The 18612-nt window shown below is 36.5% G+C and overlaps 1 protein-coding gene across 1 annotated transcript in view; it reads right to left on the bottom strand.

The window, feature by feature from the left end:
- Positions 1-18612, bottom strand: part of CCDC171 (coiled-coil domain containing 171) — a 362781-nt gene that overhangs the window by 37390 nt on the left and 306779 nt on the right. Inside the window, exon 25 of the mRNA XM_032636251.1 lies at positions 11834-11986. Within this exon, the coding sequence (XP_032492142.1) occupies positions 11834-11986 (153 nt within the window). The remainder of the gene's footprint in view (positions 1-11833; positions 11987-18612) is intronic.

The following is an 18612-nucleotide window of genomic DNA, read 5'->3' as shown; positions in this document are numbered from 1 at the left end:
AACCACTGATCTGCTTTCTGTCTCTATGGAGACAGAACATGTCCATTCTGGACATTTTATTTCAATGGAATCATACAATATGTGGCCTTTTGTGTCTGGCTTCTTTTATTTAGCAAACTGTTTTCAAAGTACATCCACGCTATAACATGTATCAGTACTTCATTCATTTTTATGGTTGAATAATATTCCATTGTCTGGCTATAACACATTTGTTTACCCATTTAACAACTGATGGGCATTTGGGTTGTTTCCATCTTTTGGCTATTTTGAATAGTGCTGCTCTGAACATTTGCTATTTTCCTTTATTTACAAAATATTTGTTTCATGGCATTCCTAGTACTTGTAAAGTGGTATCTCATTGTGGTTTTGATTTGCATTTCCCTACTGACTAATGATGTTGAGCATCTTTGCATGTGTTTGTTGGTCATTTGTATATCTTCTTTGGAGAAGTGTCTATTCAAGTCCTTTTCCCATTTCTAAAATTAGGTTGTTGTCGTTTTGTTGTTCAGTTGTAAGAGTTCTTTACATATTAGACCCTAATCAGATATATGAATTATAAATACTTTCTCCCATTCTGGGGTGTGTTTTTTTAATGCACAAAAGTTTTTAAGTTTGATGAGCTCTATTTTTTATTTTCTTATTTATGCTTTTAGTGTCGAATCTAAGAATCCATTGTCAAGTCCAAGCTCATGAAGATTCATATCTAAGTTTTTTATCAAGAATATTAGCTCTTATATTTAGGTCTTCGATCCATTTTGAGTTAATTTTTATATATGGTGTGAAGTAAGAGTTCAAGGAAATATATTTTTGAAATGAGCTTTTTAACGATTTATGTAAATTAGACTTCTATTTCTGAAATAAATCTCACATACTCTTACTTTTTGCTAGGCCCAGGCACAGTTAATTTTAATTTGGTATGTCACTGTTATCATCAAACACTTACTGAGTACCCACCGGGTGAGTAAAAGGCATTATACTGGTCATTTTATGGTCTATGTGAGTAAAGATATACAGTCAGGGGCCCCATAGATCTGACAAAGTTTAAAATTATTTAAGTGGTATGCTGAAAAGAATGTTTTTCTTTGTCAGAAATAATTTTCAGTCTTGGGTTTTTTTGGTTTTTTTAGGAAGAGTAGTAAAGAGGAGAAGAAATATGCAATTTGGATTACCTGAAAGTATTTACTTTAAATTTTACGTTGGTATAATAATATATAAACTATTCATTCTCATTAAGTGTTTGCTAGAGACATACATGAAATATAGTTTGATGGGAATTAAGAAAATTTTGTGTGGGAAAATCTGAGGTGGAACTATGGTTTGTGCAAAGTATAAGTGCCATAACAAGTGTGTACTGAAAAGCAGCACTGAAGGAGTGCTCTTCCAGTTAATTTCAATTTAAATAAGCCAGCATTTTATTGAGGTGAGACCATTATAATGAATTGTAAAAAATATCACCTCACAGACTCACAATATGGTAATCCATACACAACTAATTGATTATATAAGTCAGACTACTATATAGCTCTCAGACAGGTAAATTCAGTGATGAATGAGCATAACAAAGGGAACCCTTAATTCTGCCAACTGAGAGATGAACTAAAAAACCAGATGGAGTCAGGATATGCCTCAATGCCAATGATAAAGAATTTTTGCTTTCATGAAGAAAGTGTAGAGCCAAAATATGTTTTGGGTCAAGCTATGGTCTGACCTTATCTGTGTGTTGGAAAGATAACTGGCACTAACGTGGCAGACAAGATGGAAGGGGAAAATCTACACATGGGGAAATGCATTGGAAGACCACTGCAATAACCCAGGGAAAACTTAATGTGAACACAAGGGTAGAAAGGAGAGACTGGGTCTGAGAGATCCTGTGGTGGTGGAAACATTAAGACTTAGCAACTGATTAAATACTGGTGGTGGAGGGAAAGTATGTAGAACAAATGTTAAGGGTGCTACGCTGGGCTGTGAGGTGAATAGCTAGCTATGTCAGACACAGGGAACATAATGAAAGGAGAGTTTGGGAAAATGGGGAGTGGTGGAGTTAGGTAACGTGTTCAGTTTGGGACCTCAGTGAGTCTGAGGTTTTTGCAGAAAATCAGAATGGAGATTTCTGAAAATCTAGCAGGTAACTGAAGCCTTCAAAGAAATCAATTTAGTAAGAAAGATCAAATAGTAGAAGAGATACTCAGCATATTTAGTTGCCACCACTCTGAACAACTGGTAGGACTATTGAGAGCATTAGATTGCCAAACTGCCATCTCTATTCTCTACAGCTTAACTGCTAATTGATTATAATGATCAGAGTTGGACATTTTCGTTCTTGCTACTCTTTGCTCCACCCTTGTAACATTTCATCACTGAAGAACAGAATTATATACATATATTTATTACATATAAACATATTTTATATTTATACTTATATATAAAATATATCTAATATTAAATGTTTATAAAATGTTATATTGGGTTGGCCAAAAAGTTCGTTCAGGTTTTTGTAACAGCATACCAAAAACCCGAACGAACTTTTTGGCCAACCCAATATATCAATTATATATGTATATACTTAATATACATAAATATAAAATTTATAATATCTTGCCCCTACAGTCACTATACAGATATCATTCATCATAAAAGTAGCTCCTCTTAAACTGCATCATACAAAAACTAAAAGGCTACAGAAGAGGTGTGAGGCCAGTGGAATATACATTATTATTATCTCTAGGCCCCTGTTTACTGTATAAAAAAAGCTTGAGTTTCTGGACTATGGAAAACCTTTAACAGCTTGGAAATTTGTGTCAAGGATCAAGGAAAATGTTTGCATATTGACTGGGCTGTCCCACCTTTTGATGTTTTTTGTTTCCCTTATTTAACTCTGTTAGTATCCAAAGGCCAGAGCTGGAGCTCACGATTAAAATGTGGAAGAATTTAATGAGCATCTAAGTAAGCAATATTTAGCAAAAGGGTAAAACAAGGGCTTTTATGACATAAAATGTCAGTGAATTTTGAGAATTAAATGGAAAAGAATTAAATGTGCAGTTGGGAAGAGTAAATACATAAAGCAAAGGGGGTAGACGTTTTCCAGTGCCATTAATGGAGACGTATGAGTCAGAGGGCTTCTCAGAAAGCTGAGAGTCACAGCCACAGTGCTCCTCCACAAGTCTGCATCATCTCTCACCATTCTCCACCTGATGCACGCTGCTCAAGTCATACAGACGTCTGTCTTTCCATCCCTTCAGCATTCCGTGCTTTCCCTTGTCAACTCCTCCTTAACCTTCCTTATCACAACTAAGATCTCCATTCCTCAACTAGACCACCTGAAGCCAAGGTCAGATCCCCAGTTAGGTGCTCTCATAGCACTCTGTGATTCCACTTTAATGTCATTCTTTTAATTATCTGTATAATGGTTGTAGTCTCTACTACACTTGAAAGCCCTTGATGGCAGAGATTTGTTTTAACCCACACTGCAGTCTCATAGGAAAGCACCAGACAAGAAATCAGAGGCCTTGTTCTAATCTGATTGGGTTCTAATCAAAAACCTGGGAGTGAGACTCGAGAATCTGTACTTGATACCACTGAACTGCACTGTACAGCCTATCTCAACAAATTAAGGCTTGGTTTATGGCTCATTTTTAAAGATTATTTTTCTTGAAAGATTAAAAACCTCAATAATAAACATCAGGAATCAACTGAGATAAAGTTTATGAAAACAATTTACCTAGAGTAAGTTACTTAAATTCTGTCAGTTTCTTTATCCATACAATACTAACAAACAATACTTCCTCTCTCAAGAAAATGTAATAAAAATAAATGTGACAGAATTTTAATTGAGAACTTAAGATAAAGGGGTCCTTTTTTTTATCTTAACAGATAAAAATAACATTAACCAAAGTATCTAAACCCTTCTGCTTGATTAACAATATAACACCACTTGACAACTATCGAATCTGACATAATCTGAAAAATGATGCAACGATCTCTCCCCTGCAATATACTAAATGGAATGCTCCTCTGATTTGTTACTCACTATTTTCTCACAAATAAAGTACTGTAGAATCAAAAACATACTGCTTAAACATACAATGGAAATGAGGCAAATCAATACTGTAGCTTGAAGCACCATAACTCACAGCAAAGTATTTGGGTTTGGCATTCTATCTCTCACAGACTGAAATATCATGTGTTTCTCCACAGTTGTGGGTGTGCCGGTCTCCAAACACCCACAAGTAATTGGTTCTGACTGCTGTACTGTTCTCTACTGGGCTGTACGGGATTCAAAAGCTCTTTACTCAAAGCTCTTTCTGGTTACTATTACTCAAGATAAAAGCTCTAGAACAGCCCTAAGTTAATGGGTCAAAGACCAAAATGCTGAAAATGTTAAAGTCCTGGCAAGTATACAATTGATGAGAACTCTTAGATGAACTCCAGCATCACTATTACATGTTACTGAACAAAAAATGAAAATGTCACCTAAAGGGGGATAAAGCTTTTAAAGATGACTATTCATATCTGCCATACAATCCATCTCTTTCTATGCATTACCACACCATGGTATATTAAGTTTTTTCTTAACTAATAATGAATATTTTTTTTATTCTTATCTAGTGAAATGGTAGAAAATTTAGAAATGAGCATATACTGACTTGCCTGAGTTGATTAAGTAAGTGATAACAACAGCAGCTGTATTTAGTATTAAATGTGCTAAAAGCACTGATTTAAGTGTTGTTTTGGATCTTTTGCCTACTCATAAAAAGATTTCCTCATGCTTACATATATTTCTTAAAGCTACAAGTATAGCTTAGCTGTATGATATATACGTAACTATCAGAAAAATTTGTGTGTGTAGGGAAGCGAGCCAATATTTACTGAGGATCTACCAATATGCCAAACACTGTATCTTTGTTTAATCCTCACAACAAGCCTACAATGTAGGGAATTTCACCCACATGTTACAAACACTGAAGCTGATGCTTAGAGCACTGTGTGGGTAATAAGTAAGAGTGCCAGAAAGCACCCCCAAGTCTGCCTGACTCTAAAGCTATATATGAGGGGAAGGAGGTGATGGTAATTGAAGCAGGTACTGGAGCAGAGAGCTAGATCATCTGAGGACCCAGTAATGGAGTTTTGAGAATGGACCAAAATAACAAATACAGAGACCAAATAAGAACATCAAGAGCAAAACAGTCAGAGACAGAACCAAATTAGGTTATAAAGTAAGAAGCAGGGATTGGATGGTGCAAGAATGGATTGCAAACATGTGAAGGTAAGGTTTGGAGTGACTGCTGCAAGCAGTCTTGGGCTCCAGCGGGTACAGGCTGTTTGGGTGAGTTGGATGTCTTTGATTCAGAGGGGGAATGGAACTAAAGTAACAATACATTTCTATTACACAAAAAAACTCATAATTTAATTCATTAAATATATGTACTACGGATGAGGCCTATTCCTCAAATCAAAATAAAGCAAAGATTTTTTACTGCTCTTCTCCCTTAACAAGGTGTCAAATTGCTAGACATCCTTCAAAGACTCCTGCAAACATTTAATCTTCTCAGTACCTTCTTCTAACAATGTTAGGCGGAATGAACTCCTCCCTCATCTATGTTCCCACATACTTTATACATGCCTATTTTTAGTATTGATATTTGCTTATGTGACCATTTCCCTTGCTAGAAGAGGAATCCACAAAAGCAGAGATCATGTCTTCACCTTCATCCCCATAAGAGAGCTAAAATGGTAGACAAAAATCCAAAAATGTCAATAATTATATTAAACTTAAATGATCTAATCATCCAGTTAAAAGCCAGAGATTGTCAAATGGATAAATACAACAAAACCAGCTATATCTTTCTACAAGAAACCTACTGTAAATATAAAACATAGGTTAAAAGAAAAGAATGGGAAAAGATATATCATGCAAACACTAGTCAAAAGAAAGCTGGAGTTAAAAAAAAAGAAGTAGAAGAAAGGAGCAGTATGAAAAAGGTGATAATTGAAATTATAAAAATGGACAGTATAGTGGACAGGGTCAAAACCAGACTGTGGGAGGCCTATTTTAAGAAGATACTGAAACATATTTAAGTCATTCCTGTCTTAGAACTCCCTGAATCCTCTGAACACTCCACTCCTATTTTTCACACTTAATAGCTAAATCTTTGCAGCAGATGTCTAAATTCACTTCTTTTGTTCAACTTCCACTAATTTCGCCACCTCTTGCTGAAAGAGCCTTTGTTAAGTTTACCAAGGGCCTCCATGCACTAACTCCAAGGGCCATTTTTCAGTCCTCATTTCACTTGCTTTTCAGCAGTATATGACACTATCGGCATGTCACCCTTCTTGAAATTCTCTCTTCTCATGGCATCATACTTCCTTGGTTTTCCTCTTCCTTCTTTGCCTGTTCCTTCACAGCTTCCTTTGCAACGTTATCCTCTTGTACTCAGGCATTATATGCTGGAGTTTTTCAAGCTTCATTCTTAGGCCTTTTTCTCTTCTTACTCTATGAACCATCCCTATGTCGTCTCAGTCTTGCTGATAGCTTCAAGTCCTACCCGTATAATAGTGACTTGAAATTGTTATCTCCAGCTTGGCATCTTCCTTGAATTTCACATCAAGCAGCCTTTGTGACATCTCCAGTTGGATGTCTCAGTGGCACCTCAAACTTAACATACTCAAAATTAAACTCACAATATCCCCTCCTGTTCCATTGTTTCTCTCAGTAAATGAGATCATTAATCCATTTCCAAAAGCAAAAAAACCTAGGAATTGTTTGACACACCCCTATCTCTTGTTCTTCACATTCAATTATTTCTTCACACTACAGCCAAAGTGATCTTTTAAAAAAAGCAAATCCGAGCATATCAAAGTTTTTCAATGACTCTTCCTTTGCTCTCAAAACAAAGACAACAAAGTCTGACCTCTGCCCTTTCTTATCTCAGAGTACTCTTGCCTTTGCTCTCTTTATTCCAGCCATACTGGTCTTCCTCAATTTCTTCAATTTCTTCCTCCCACCACAGAGCCTTTGTAAATATCTGTGCTCCTCTCCTCCTGATCTGGAACACTACTCTCTTCCACCCCTGGGTACCTTATACCCACTCTTCAGATATTAGCTTAAGCATCACTGACCCAGAAAAGGCTTTACTGATACCTTAGTCTAAGGCAGGCTCATTTGTTTAAAAAAACTCTTATACACTTAAGTTGTTCTCTTTCGGTGAACTTATCCTGGTAAGTAATTACACATTAACTAGTGTGATTACATGAAAAATATTTACTTTCATTATTAGATTTTAAGTTCATGAGAGTGAAGATTGTCTGTTTAGGTTCACATGACATCCCCAGGACCAAAACTAAGCCTGTCACAGACCAGATGCAGAATAAATATTAAACTAATGGGTGGAGAAAAGAATTAACACACAATAATACAAAGAAGGCAGAGCTCAACTAAGTAGAGGCCAGAGAGCCAACGAAGAAAAGTCGATAACAAGAGAAACAAAGGAGATGAGTATTTAAAGAAGAAATGTCTGAGAAAGATGAAAGGAGATGAGAAGGAACCAATGGATAGTAAGAGCAAGCAGAAAATTATTGGTGACCTTTAAGAAAATAGTTTCAGTAGAATGAGCACATAGAAGAAGAAAGTATAGACTGCTTTTCAAGAATGTGTCAGTGAAAAGAGGGGCAGACAGGCTGCAGAAACGGCAGAGAGCTCAGCCACGGGAATATACTGATGGTGATCATAGAGCAGGAGTTACATGCTCAAGGTTACAATATGAAGCAGAACAAAATGACACAGTTTGAAACTGAAGATGTTATGTTAGTAAATAATCTTTCCCTGTTGTGCAATCCAATTACTTTCTATAAATATAATGGTAGGGCTTCCCTGGTGGCGCAGTGGTTGAGAGTCCGCCTGCCAATGCAGGGGACGCGGGTTCGTGCCCCGGTCCGGGAGGATCCCACATGCTGCGGACTGGCTGGGCCCGTGAGCCATGGCCGCTGGGCCTGCGCGTCCGGAGCCTGTGCTCCGCGGTGGGAGAGGCCACGGCAGTGAGAGGCCCGCATACCGTAAAAAAAAAAAAAAAAGATGTAAATATAATGGTAACAAAAATAATAGCTAACTTTTTTTGGATTATTCACTAAGTGCAAGGCAAAGTGCAAAGTACTTTAAGACTTCTCACTACCTTTTTTTTTTTCTTAGATTCCACATATATGTGTTAGCATACGGTATTTGTTTTTCTCTTTCTGACTTACTTCACTCTGTAGGACAGACTCTAGGTCCATCCACCTCACTACAAATATCTCAATTCCGTCTCTTTTCATGGCTGAGTAATATTCCATTGTATATATGTGCCACATCTTCTTTATCCATTCATCTGTCGATGGACACTTAGATTGCTTCCATGTCCTGGCTATTGTAAATAGAGCTACAATGAACATTGTGGTACATGACTCTTTTTGAATTATGATTTTCTCAGGGTATATGCCCAGGAGTGGGATTGCTGGGTCGTATGGTAGTCCTGTTTTCAGTTTTTTAAGGAACCTCCATACTGTTCTCCATAGTGGCTGTATCAATTTACATTCCCACCAACAGTGCAAGAGGGTTCCCTTTTCTCCACACCCTCTCCAGCATTTATTGTTTGCAGATTTTCTGATGATGGTGTGAGATGATACCTCAATGTAGTTTTGATTTGCATTTCTCTAATTATTAGTGATGTTGAGCATTCTTTCATAGGTCATGAAGAACCTAGGGTTAAGACGGGAATAAAGACACAGACCTACTAGAGAATGGACTTGAGGATATGGGGAGGGGGAAGGGTAAGCTGTGACAAAGTGAGAGAGTGGCATGGACATATATACACTACCAAACATAAAATAGATAGCTAGTGGGAAGCAGCCGCATAGCACAGGGAGATCAGCTATGTGGTTTGTGACCACCTAGAGGGGTGGGATAGGGAGGATGGGAGGGAGGGAGATGCAAGAGGGAGGACACATGGGAACATATGTATATGTATAACTGATTCACTTTGTTACAAAGCAGAAACTAACACACCATTGTAAAGCAATTATACTCCAATAAAGATGTTAAGAAAAAAAAAAAGACTTCTCACTAGACCTCCCAACATCTCTATTAGAGAGTAGTACCATTATCCTCATTTTACAGATGAAAACCTGAGACCCAAGTCACCTGATTAACAACTGACAGAAGTTGAATTGGAATCCAGATATATCTGACTTGTATGACAGGTCAGATATACTATTAATTGGTTAACCCGGTATCTATTCATTCCTCATTTCCTTGTCCCTTGACTCATTATAGCTCAAGGTGGCCACACAACCCATTTCCAGCTGATGGAATATAAGTGGAAATATGTTTGGAACTTCCTTGGAAGGCTTTTTCTCTTTTAAATATATAAACATTTAAATATACATTTAATATCTGTTGTCTATTAAATTTATATTAAAATTTCTAAATATTTAAAAAATAAATGTATGGTATAAAAACTTAAATATTTTCTAAATGGAAAGCCTTGCAATGCTTTATCATATATATAAAACAGGTATTGCTGGGCCATCCCATTCCTCTGACTTGAATGTGATTCCAAATCCTAGAGCTGGCTTCCATCTTATGACAATCAGGGAGTGGCAGAGAAATTACAGAGAAGCTGAACCACTAAACCAATGACAATAGTCACCTACTTCTAGACTTCTTGCTGTATGAGCAAAAAAAACTGTCTTAAACATGTTAGTCAAGTTTTCTGTTATTTACACTTGACTGTACTTCTAATGGTTGTAATTCCAAAGCCAATGCTCTTATCTACCAAACTATATATATCACCTCTCATCTATGAAATTAAAAGATTAATCTCTCTGAGTTCTTAAGTAGTTCAAGTTAGAAAATACATATTTAAATGTCTTGAAAAATAGAAATTAGTATACAAATTTATTATTGTTTTCAAAACAATGATTCTCAACTAAGGGAAGAGCCTGGAGAGCATATATCCCATAGAAACATGGGATTAGGCAGCAGTGTCCTAGAAGGACACATCAGAATCTCATGGGGAAAATTTTCACATTACACACATTCCCTTTTGAGAATCACTGCTAGAGTGAACCTCCTCTTACTAATAAGATGATGAGCATATCCCGTAAATCTGTTCAGAAGGTTGAGAAGTGGAGCTTTATTATGATAGTGGAGGACATTAAGCACACCTCCATTAAGACATCAATAGCTTAATAATTGGTAAAAAATTTTTGAACCCATGGGAAACAATCCCACCTTACCAAACTTTCTCAGAACATAAGCAATTATTTTTATATGAATAACAGTAATAACCAATAATGGTATGACCCAACAAAGCTGACATAGTATAATGTAATATTAACCAATGGGATCAGAGAGTTAGCAGGAAAAAATGTAAATGTGTTTCAGAGAAAGACTAGAATGAATTCCAAATACTTACTCAAATCTTTATAAAGGTTTCCTCTTCATCTTGATTTCTCTTATTTGAGGTCAAATTTACTACTCTCTCACTAAGAAATTAACAAAGTAATTTAAAAAATTGAACTCAACTGAATCTCATCTCAGGTCCCAAATAACTAGTTTGTTCATTTATTGGATTAGGTCTCAGTATGTTTCATTCAATAACCATTTGTTGAACACCTACTGTGGGTCGGACTATTCTTGGCACTAGAGTGCCTTTACAGCTGTGAAGAAAATAACCAAAATAGCTTGTCCTTATGGAACTTATACTTTATGAGGCTAAGGAGCAAACAGACAAAAAGCAAATAAATAAAATACAATATATGTAAGCTGGTAAGTGCTATAGTGAAAAAAATAAAGCAAGGAAGGTAGAAGGTAGATAGGCAACGTGGGGTGAGAATGAGACAGAGCTTGTAGGGTGGGGGAGGGTTAGTGGTTGCAGTTTTAAATACCATGGTCATAAAGCTTTCATTAGGACGCTGACACTTGAGCTATGACCTGAAGGAGCTGAAGAACCAAACCACAACTATGCATCTATTTGCTTTAATGCTAACTCTTTTTCTGTTGAATACATCATTTGAAATTGGTCAACAGCTAAATGGCAAAATGATACTGTTTTTCCTTACAAGTCACCCAGATCCATTCTAATCAAACCAAATAGGGAAAAAAGACATTCTAATTATTGGTAACCCTCTGAATCTCACTGTTGAGATATGTTGACATACCTGGCTTTTGAGGAGAAAGTTTAAATGTGTATTTTATTCCTTTATGTCACAAATATATTCATTTTTTGATACTCCCCAAACACGTATTTCAAATGTAGAAAATTTTGTTTAGTCTTAAATGAGCCCAAATTTCATCATGGGCTAAAATTTTAAGACATAAAATGACTGCTGAAACTGAATCTTAATCCTATAGATGAATCACAACGTGCAACTTTAGCTGGACATGTATTATGGATAAGACTAGCTTTCTACAGAGAATAATCACATGTTCTAATTACCATTCTGGTTATACGCATAATTAATAATATTCTGTCTTAATGGGACACACTGAATCTTCAGACAGTTGCAAGCTTTAACTATGCATACTGCCAAATCCAACTGTCAGCTGCACTGCCAAACACAAAGGAATCTTGATGTAGTGTTTTAGCATTGATAACAATATGCATATCTTTATACATGATACAATGGAAAAATTAATTGCTTTTCTTCCTTCAAAATTTTCTCCACACTTAATAATTTTACGTTGCTTGATTGATTACTCACCCTAAATTATATATACTGGTGAGTGATCTTATGAACAACAAAAACATGAATGTAAATGTGACCCAAGATTCAAAGAAGAGAACAATATTGCAGGACTTACTGATTGTAAACTTTCATTTTCACGTAAACAAGCTGTGTGAAGTTCTGATTTCAAGGTTGCAATGTGACTTCGATGAGATGTCATTTCCTTTTCTAATGTAGCAATTCTAGTGCTTGCAAGCTGGTAGACATCCACGAAACTTTTAATCATAGCCTTAAGAAATAAAAATGCCACATACAATTCAAATAAAGCTGTCCCCAAAGGAGAATTTCCATAATTTGAAAGCAAAATCATTAAAATTTTAAAATAAACAACTTTTCATCCTCCTTTAAAATAATAAAGCTAAACCTCACATTTTATATTGAGAACCGTGACTATTTTAAGAAAGTCTGGGAGAAAATAATTGAGACTTTTTTCCAGAATATTTATTTAAATAAGGTGTACTTTGATCTATTGCGCTTAAAATTTAGAATGCAGTTTTTAAAGATGGCACACTTATTACCTTTGTAAAGTTAAATTCAAGTTGCAATTTGACCTAAATTTCAATCTTAAGACACACAACAGATGGATATATAAGCAAGATATTTCAAAATGAGCTCAGTAAAATTTTCAAACCACCTAGAAAACAAATGTTTTGAAACAAAAGGAGCTGAACTAATCCTATGATTTTTTAAGAGTAAATAATATGATTCCTATATTGTAAGAAAAGCGTAATTATTTTCATTCATATAACAGAGGAACACCCTTGCATTACACTGGCTATAATAAAATAAATAACATAAGCAAGTGCTGGTGATTTTTTCTCTTCCCTAAGTAGTGTAATATTTGGGAGAATTGTTGGGCCTCTGTACCACAGTTTAATCATATTTTGTAGACTTTTGCTTCTAAAGCAAGCTGTAGTGAATTTTAAGTCCAAGAATACTATTACACCTTTGAAAGACTAAAAAGTCTTTCAAAAGACTTCAAATACAGTAAAGTAAAATCAAACATTTCAAAGACATATTCAAGTATAATTTTATGTTATTTACAAGAAAACCATGTTCCAACTGCAGCCACAACTTAGAACAATGGTAGACAGTCTGAAAATTTCCAAATTATATTCAATCTGAAGAGTCTGGTTTGAGAGGGCTTTAAGAAACTAGATATTTGGGCAATTCTGAATGCATATGAAATAATGTAGTGAACAAAAAGTAAGAAACAACATACACAATGTCTGAGAAAAAGAGTTATTTGTAGTTAAAAGAAAATTCATAGATTTTTGCCTAACCAATTCCTATTTGCCCTCAAAAACCCAGTTCAGAAACCACCTCTTTAAACAAGGCTCTTTTGAGCCCAAAGGCAGTGTTAACTTCTATTCTGGTTCTCTGTGGGTCCCTCATGCTTGCTTCTACTATTGCATTTATTGCTTTGGCAGAAATGCATTAATTTACATGTTTATAGTCACTACACTTAGGAGCTACCTAGGCCAGATATTGTGTCAAATCTAATCATCTCTGTATCTTCAGGGATGGCTTGAATGACTGACAGGAAGGAAGGAAGGAAGGAAGGAAGGCAAGGAGGGAGGGAGGGAGGGGAGGGAGGGATGGAGGGAGGGAGGGAAGGAGGGAAGGAGGGGAGAGAGAGAGACTGGAAAAGATGAAAAGCCACATTAGTCATATTCAGTTTGGCAAAAAATACCTTATAGAAAAGGATGAAGATACTTGGAAAAATATAACCTTAACACTCTCGTGAATAAATTACTACCCATACTTTATTCAAAGTCGAAAAAAGAAGCAAAAGCATAGCTGTAGGCATAAAAAGATAAAGTACACAAAAGTTCATTCTGTTACCCAACACTAAATAAGCATGGTACGACCTCATGTTTGGGAACATCTCACATGTCCTAACATTCCTTACCTTGAGTCATTTCAAGGTAAGCTGAGGGCTAATACTAACACAAAATATGTCCCTGGGTTTCAAAAGTAGATAAAAATCAGAAATTACAAAATCTTATCTGTTTCTTCCTACACCAAGTCTCTCTCTACTTCTGTAAATTCATTTATCTTCTTCACTGAGATGGTGGACCAGGAATCACAAGTCCTATTTTTTTCTGGTTCTCATGCTGCCACTTACTTAGCTTTATCTTGTTGGGCAATGCCATGTCATCTCTCTGAGCCTCCACCTCCTCCCTCCATAAAATAGGAAGAAAAGTCAATTTTTTTGCTTATTTCTAAAACTGTTGTGAGGATCAGATAGTTAAAAATCTAATACAGGGCTTCCCTGGTGGCGCAGTGGTTGGGAGTCCGCCTGCCGATGCAGGGGACACGGGTTCGTGCCCCGGTCCGGGAGAATCCCACATGCTGCGGAGCGGCTGGGCCCATGAGCCATGGCTGCTGCGCCTGCGCGTCCGGAGCCTGTGCTCCGCAGTGGGAGAGGCCACAACAGTGAGAGGCCCGCATACTGCAAAAAAGAAAAAAAAAAAAAATCTAATACAAAGCCATTCTCTTAACCCTTCAGCTACATTGCACCTAACATAAAAAAGCCCTCTAAAAATGGTAAGCTAGTAAATTTCATTGTAGTATTACCATTGTTCTATTTTTAAATTCTCCACTAAGATCTTAATTAGACAATCTGTGATAGGTGGCTTGTATACATGTGTTCCTGTTATATAAGGACCTAAAGTGCATAAAATGCATGAAAACTTACATAAAGGCCTTATTTAATAAAAAGAAGAAAGTACTCTTCTATCAATAATAGGCTCCTGGATTATTATCTCAATGTAAGTCATAATAGAACTAGCCTCTAATATATAAAAAATTTCAACATTTAATAAGTTGTCCTGGGGCTTCCCTGGGGGCGCAGTGGTTGAGGGTCCGCCTGCCGATGCAGGGGACACGGGTTCGTGCCCCAGTCCAGGAAGATTCCACATGCTGCTGAGCGGCTGGGCCCGTGAGCCAAGGCTGCTGAGCCTGCGCGTCCGGAGCCTGTGCTCCGCAACGGGAGAGGCCACAGCAGGAAAAGGCCCGCGTACCTCAAAAAAAAAAAAAAAAAGTCCTATTTCTTAAATTTGGAGAAACACATTTCATGAATTGTCACATACATGATATTCTAAAAGGAATTATAATATAAAAGGTATTCCTAGGGGCTTCCCTGGTGGCGCAGTGGTTGAGAGTCCGCCTGCCGATGCAGGGGACACGGGTTCGTGCCCCGGTCTGGGAGGATCCCGCATGCCGCGGAGCGGCTGGGCCCGTGAGCCATGGCCGCTGGGCCTGCGCGTCCGGAGCCTGTCCTCCGCAACGGGAGAGGCCACAACAGTGAGAGGCCCGCGTAACGCATAAAAAAAAAAAAAAAAAAAAAAAAAGGTATTCCTTCAAATCTCTTTTTTAAAAAATAAAATATTTTTTGAGAAGTTATATCTGAATTTTTACGTGATGGATGGAACAAAAGTCATAATTATTTTGGCTCCTTCCTTGATCTGCTTTTAATAACTAAATTCTGATATTCAGTGCAGTATTAAGAGAAACCACATATTACTTCTTTATAACATTAAAAAGAATAAAATAATAATCTACTTTTTGCTTAGGATTTAGAGTCTTAAGCATTTAAAATTTTTAACGCAGTATTTGAGAGATGAAAGCAATTTTCTATAACACTTACTGTATAGGATATTTTTTTCAGAGCAGCAAAGGTAAGGTAATCAATACAGAAAGTATGTTTCACGGAACTAGTGTAAGTAAAATATACTACATGCTTCTAAAATGAAAACCTCCTTCAGAACTGAAAGGTAGGGAGGAGTGTCAGTGAAATCGCAAAGCTATTCAAAGAATCCACAGCTCTTTTGAAGAATAAAGAATGTTAACTTCCAGTATTAAAAAGTCATTCAAACTATATTATAAAGGATGCCAGTGAAAAATCCAACTCTTTAATACAAAAGAAAGGTGCCAGCTTGGTAGAAGAAATGGAAATGACAGCTGGAATCAAGTGAGGGGGTACGAGGAGGAGTGAGTGAGCATCTCATGACCTCTCTATCAACCTCCTGAAGTCTAGCGCTATACAATACCCCTCACTCCTGTATTAAAACATCACACCTTTTTCCATTAGGAAACAATGACAAAGCAGCATGATACTGTCAAAAGCAAGCCCAGCACTTGAGAATATATCCCGTGACATCTTTGGCCCTTGGGATTTTGACTATACCATGCAGTGAGATATGAATCTCAGTAGGGTTTATCTAGTTATATGAGAAACAGAACAAAAAACACTTTCTGGACAAAAATAGCCTTTTGTTTTAGAGATAATCTATTGTGTTTATAATCAGCATACCAAGATGAGAAAGTTCAAACATATAAAATTCCACATTCTCTCTATTTCAAGGAAAAGCGTGTTTTAGAATACAAAAAATTCTGAGACACAAACAGGTGACTCACTTGAGAACTAGTATATTATTTATATAATTTGTTATATACATATTATGTAGTTTAGACTGACTTCAAAATTGGATTTCAGGGAAAGTAGGAGCCTTGGGAAGCTGATGTTAGGAGAAGGAGCAATTAGTGGAAAATATCATAAGGCCTAGATGCCAACAAAATAGTAAATTTTCTGTTTATATTTTTGAGTAAGTAATTGGTAAGCAAAAACCTCTGACATTTACTTTAAAATTTGTAATTACGGATATACTTCATTTCTATATACTATATAAAGTAAGTATACCATGTAAAATAGATATACCAAATATGTGAAATATAATAAATCTCCATAATATGGGGAAAATGATTCCTACCTTACAAAGATTTTGTGGGGGTTAAATGAATATTAATACATGAAAAGACCTTAACTATCCGGCACGCAGTAAACATTCAGGTAAATGTTAACTATAATAATGACAATGATATCAAATTAGGAAAATTACTAATTTAACTCATAAAAGAAAGATTCCATATATCTGAGGGGTATTATTGGACATATAAGTATTTTAAATACAAGTTATTCTACACATTGAATATATTAAAATTCTTTCAAAAATAAAGAATTTTAGAGGCTAATGAATATTTACTTCCTAACAACAAAACGTCCCATTGATAATAAAAGTTACTATTTAAAGAACAAAATAATGCCATTTGCAGTGACATGGATGGACCAAGAGATGGTCATACTGAGTGAAGTCAGAAAAAGACAAATATACGATATCACTTATATGTGGACTCTAACAAAAGGGTACAAATGAACTTAACTACAAAACAGAAATAGAATTACAGATGTAGAAAACAAACTTATGGTTACCAGGGGGTAATAGGAGGTGAGGGACAAATTGGGAGATTGGGATTGACATATACACACTATTATATATAAAACAGATAACTAATAAAGACTTACTGTATATAGCCCAGGGAACTCTACTCAATACTCTGTGATGGCCTATATGGGAAAAGAATCTAAAAAAGAGTGGGTAAATGTATATGCATAACTGATTCACTTTGCTGTACACCTGAAACTAACACAACATTGTAAATCAACTGTACCCTAGTAAAAAAATTTTTTTAATTAAAAAATAATAAAATAAAAGTTACTATTTAAGATGTCTTTCCTACGAATGAAAGTCTTAGAATGATAACATTCTCATAGTTTTTAGTATTAAATTTTATTCCTTGGCACCTGGAATTAAAGGAAAATTATTTTCTTCATTACCACAAAATTACTCTGTAAGGTTGCTCATTTAGTTGACTTACTTTCATTCCAACATTTTATAAATGTAGGGATACAGCAGAGAATGAGGGTTAAAGCGTCTCTTACTAGTCTGCAAATAGCAACTACGTCCCCCAGTCAAGAGCCAGTCTAAGATCTGGAAATGGACTGTTTAGTTTGGATGTTGGGTTTCTGGCCCTGGCCCTAAATGCTATTCACCATGACATTCCAGTACAAAGTTATGTAGGAAAGACTCAAGCAGGATGGCAGACTGCCATCCACCTCCTTGCTTTACCACACAGAGTTGCACGTGTGTGTGTGTATATGTGTGTGTGCATGCATGTGCAGGCATCAAAGCTGGTAAGAATGCTTTCAGCTGACAAGAATTCTGAGGAATCAGTAAGGAAGAGAAAGTAGAAGGGGCCAGAAACAAAATTTTAGAGAAACCCTATCCAAAACACAAGCAAGAAAACACTTCTACAAAGGTGTAACCAAGTACAAGTGGGCTTGAAACTAAGCATAAACAGCTATGAGAGGAGGGAGAGGGCCTTAACTTGGCTTTATCAGTAGCCCTGAAACCTCTTACTCTCAACAAAAAGTTATTACTAATGATGGTTAGTGAAAGAAATATGATTGGATATGCTTTACAATTTTAAAAATCTTGTATAACTTTTTGTGATACAGGTATCCCTGCTCTTCGAAAGTTTGCCTTATGCCACTTCACTTTCACGAAAGACCTGCATTTGTACCTGTTTTCGATAACCGAAAGAAATCCCAAGAGGATTTTTGTTTTTACCGAAAAAGGCAAAAAGCAAAAATAGCGTTCACTGTTTGTTTTGCAGTGAGCCCTTTTGGAGGCAGCGCTCACCCAGAGCAGTGAGAGTCGCCCCCTCCAAGCTCCTTCCCCGGGAACTACTCTCAGCATCTAAGCACCAAGTCCACACAGCTCTGAACTGTGTCTGTGAGCATCTGTGCTTTGTCTCCATTTATTTTGTTCATCCATTAGCAAGATGGGGCCTAGGGTAACTGCTCCTTCACTTAACACCATTTCAGCTTATGACAGGTTTTATAGGAACGCTCTGCTTTTGGATAGTGGGGAAACGTGTTTGGAAGTCTAATACTGAATCCTCACCCTGACCAATCCCATGACGTGGTAAATAGGGAAGATGCACTTGGCG

Source organism: Phocoena sinus, chromosome 6, assembly GCF_008692025.1.
Source record: "Phocoena sinus isolate mPhoSin1 chromosome 6, mPhoSin1.pri, whole genome shotgun sequence".
NCBI classification, from domain to species: domain Eukaryota; kingdom Metazoa; phylum Chordata; class Mammalia; order Artiodactyla; family Phocoenidae; genus Phocoena; species Phocoena sinus.
This window is presented reverse-complemented; position numbering and strand designations above follow the sequence as displayed.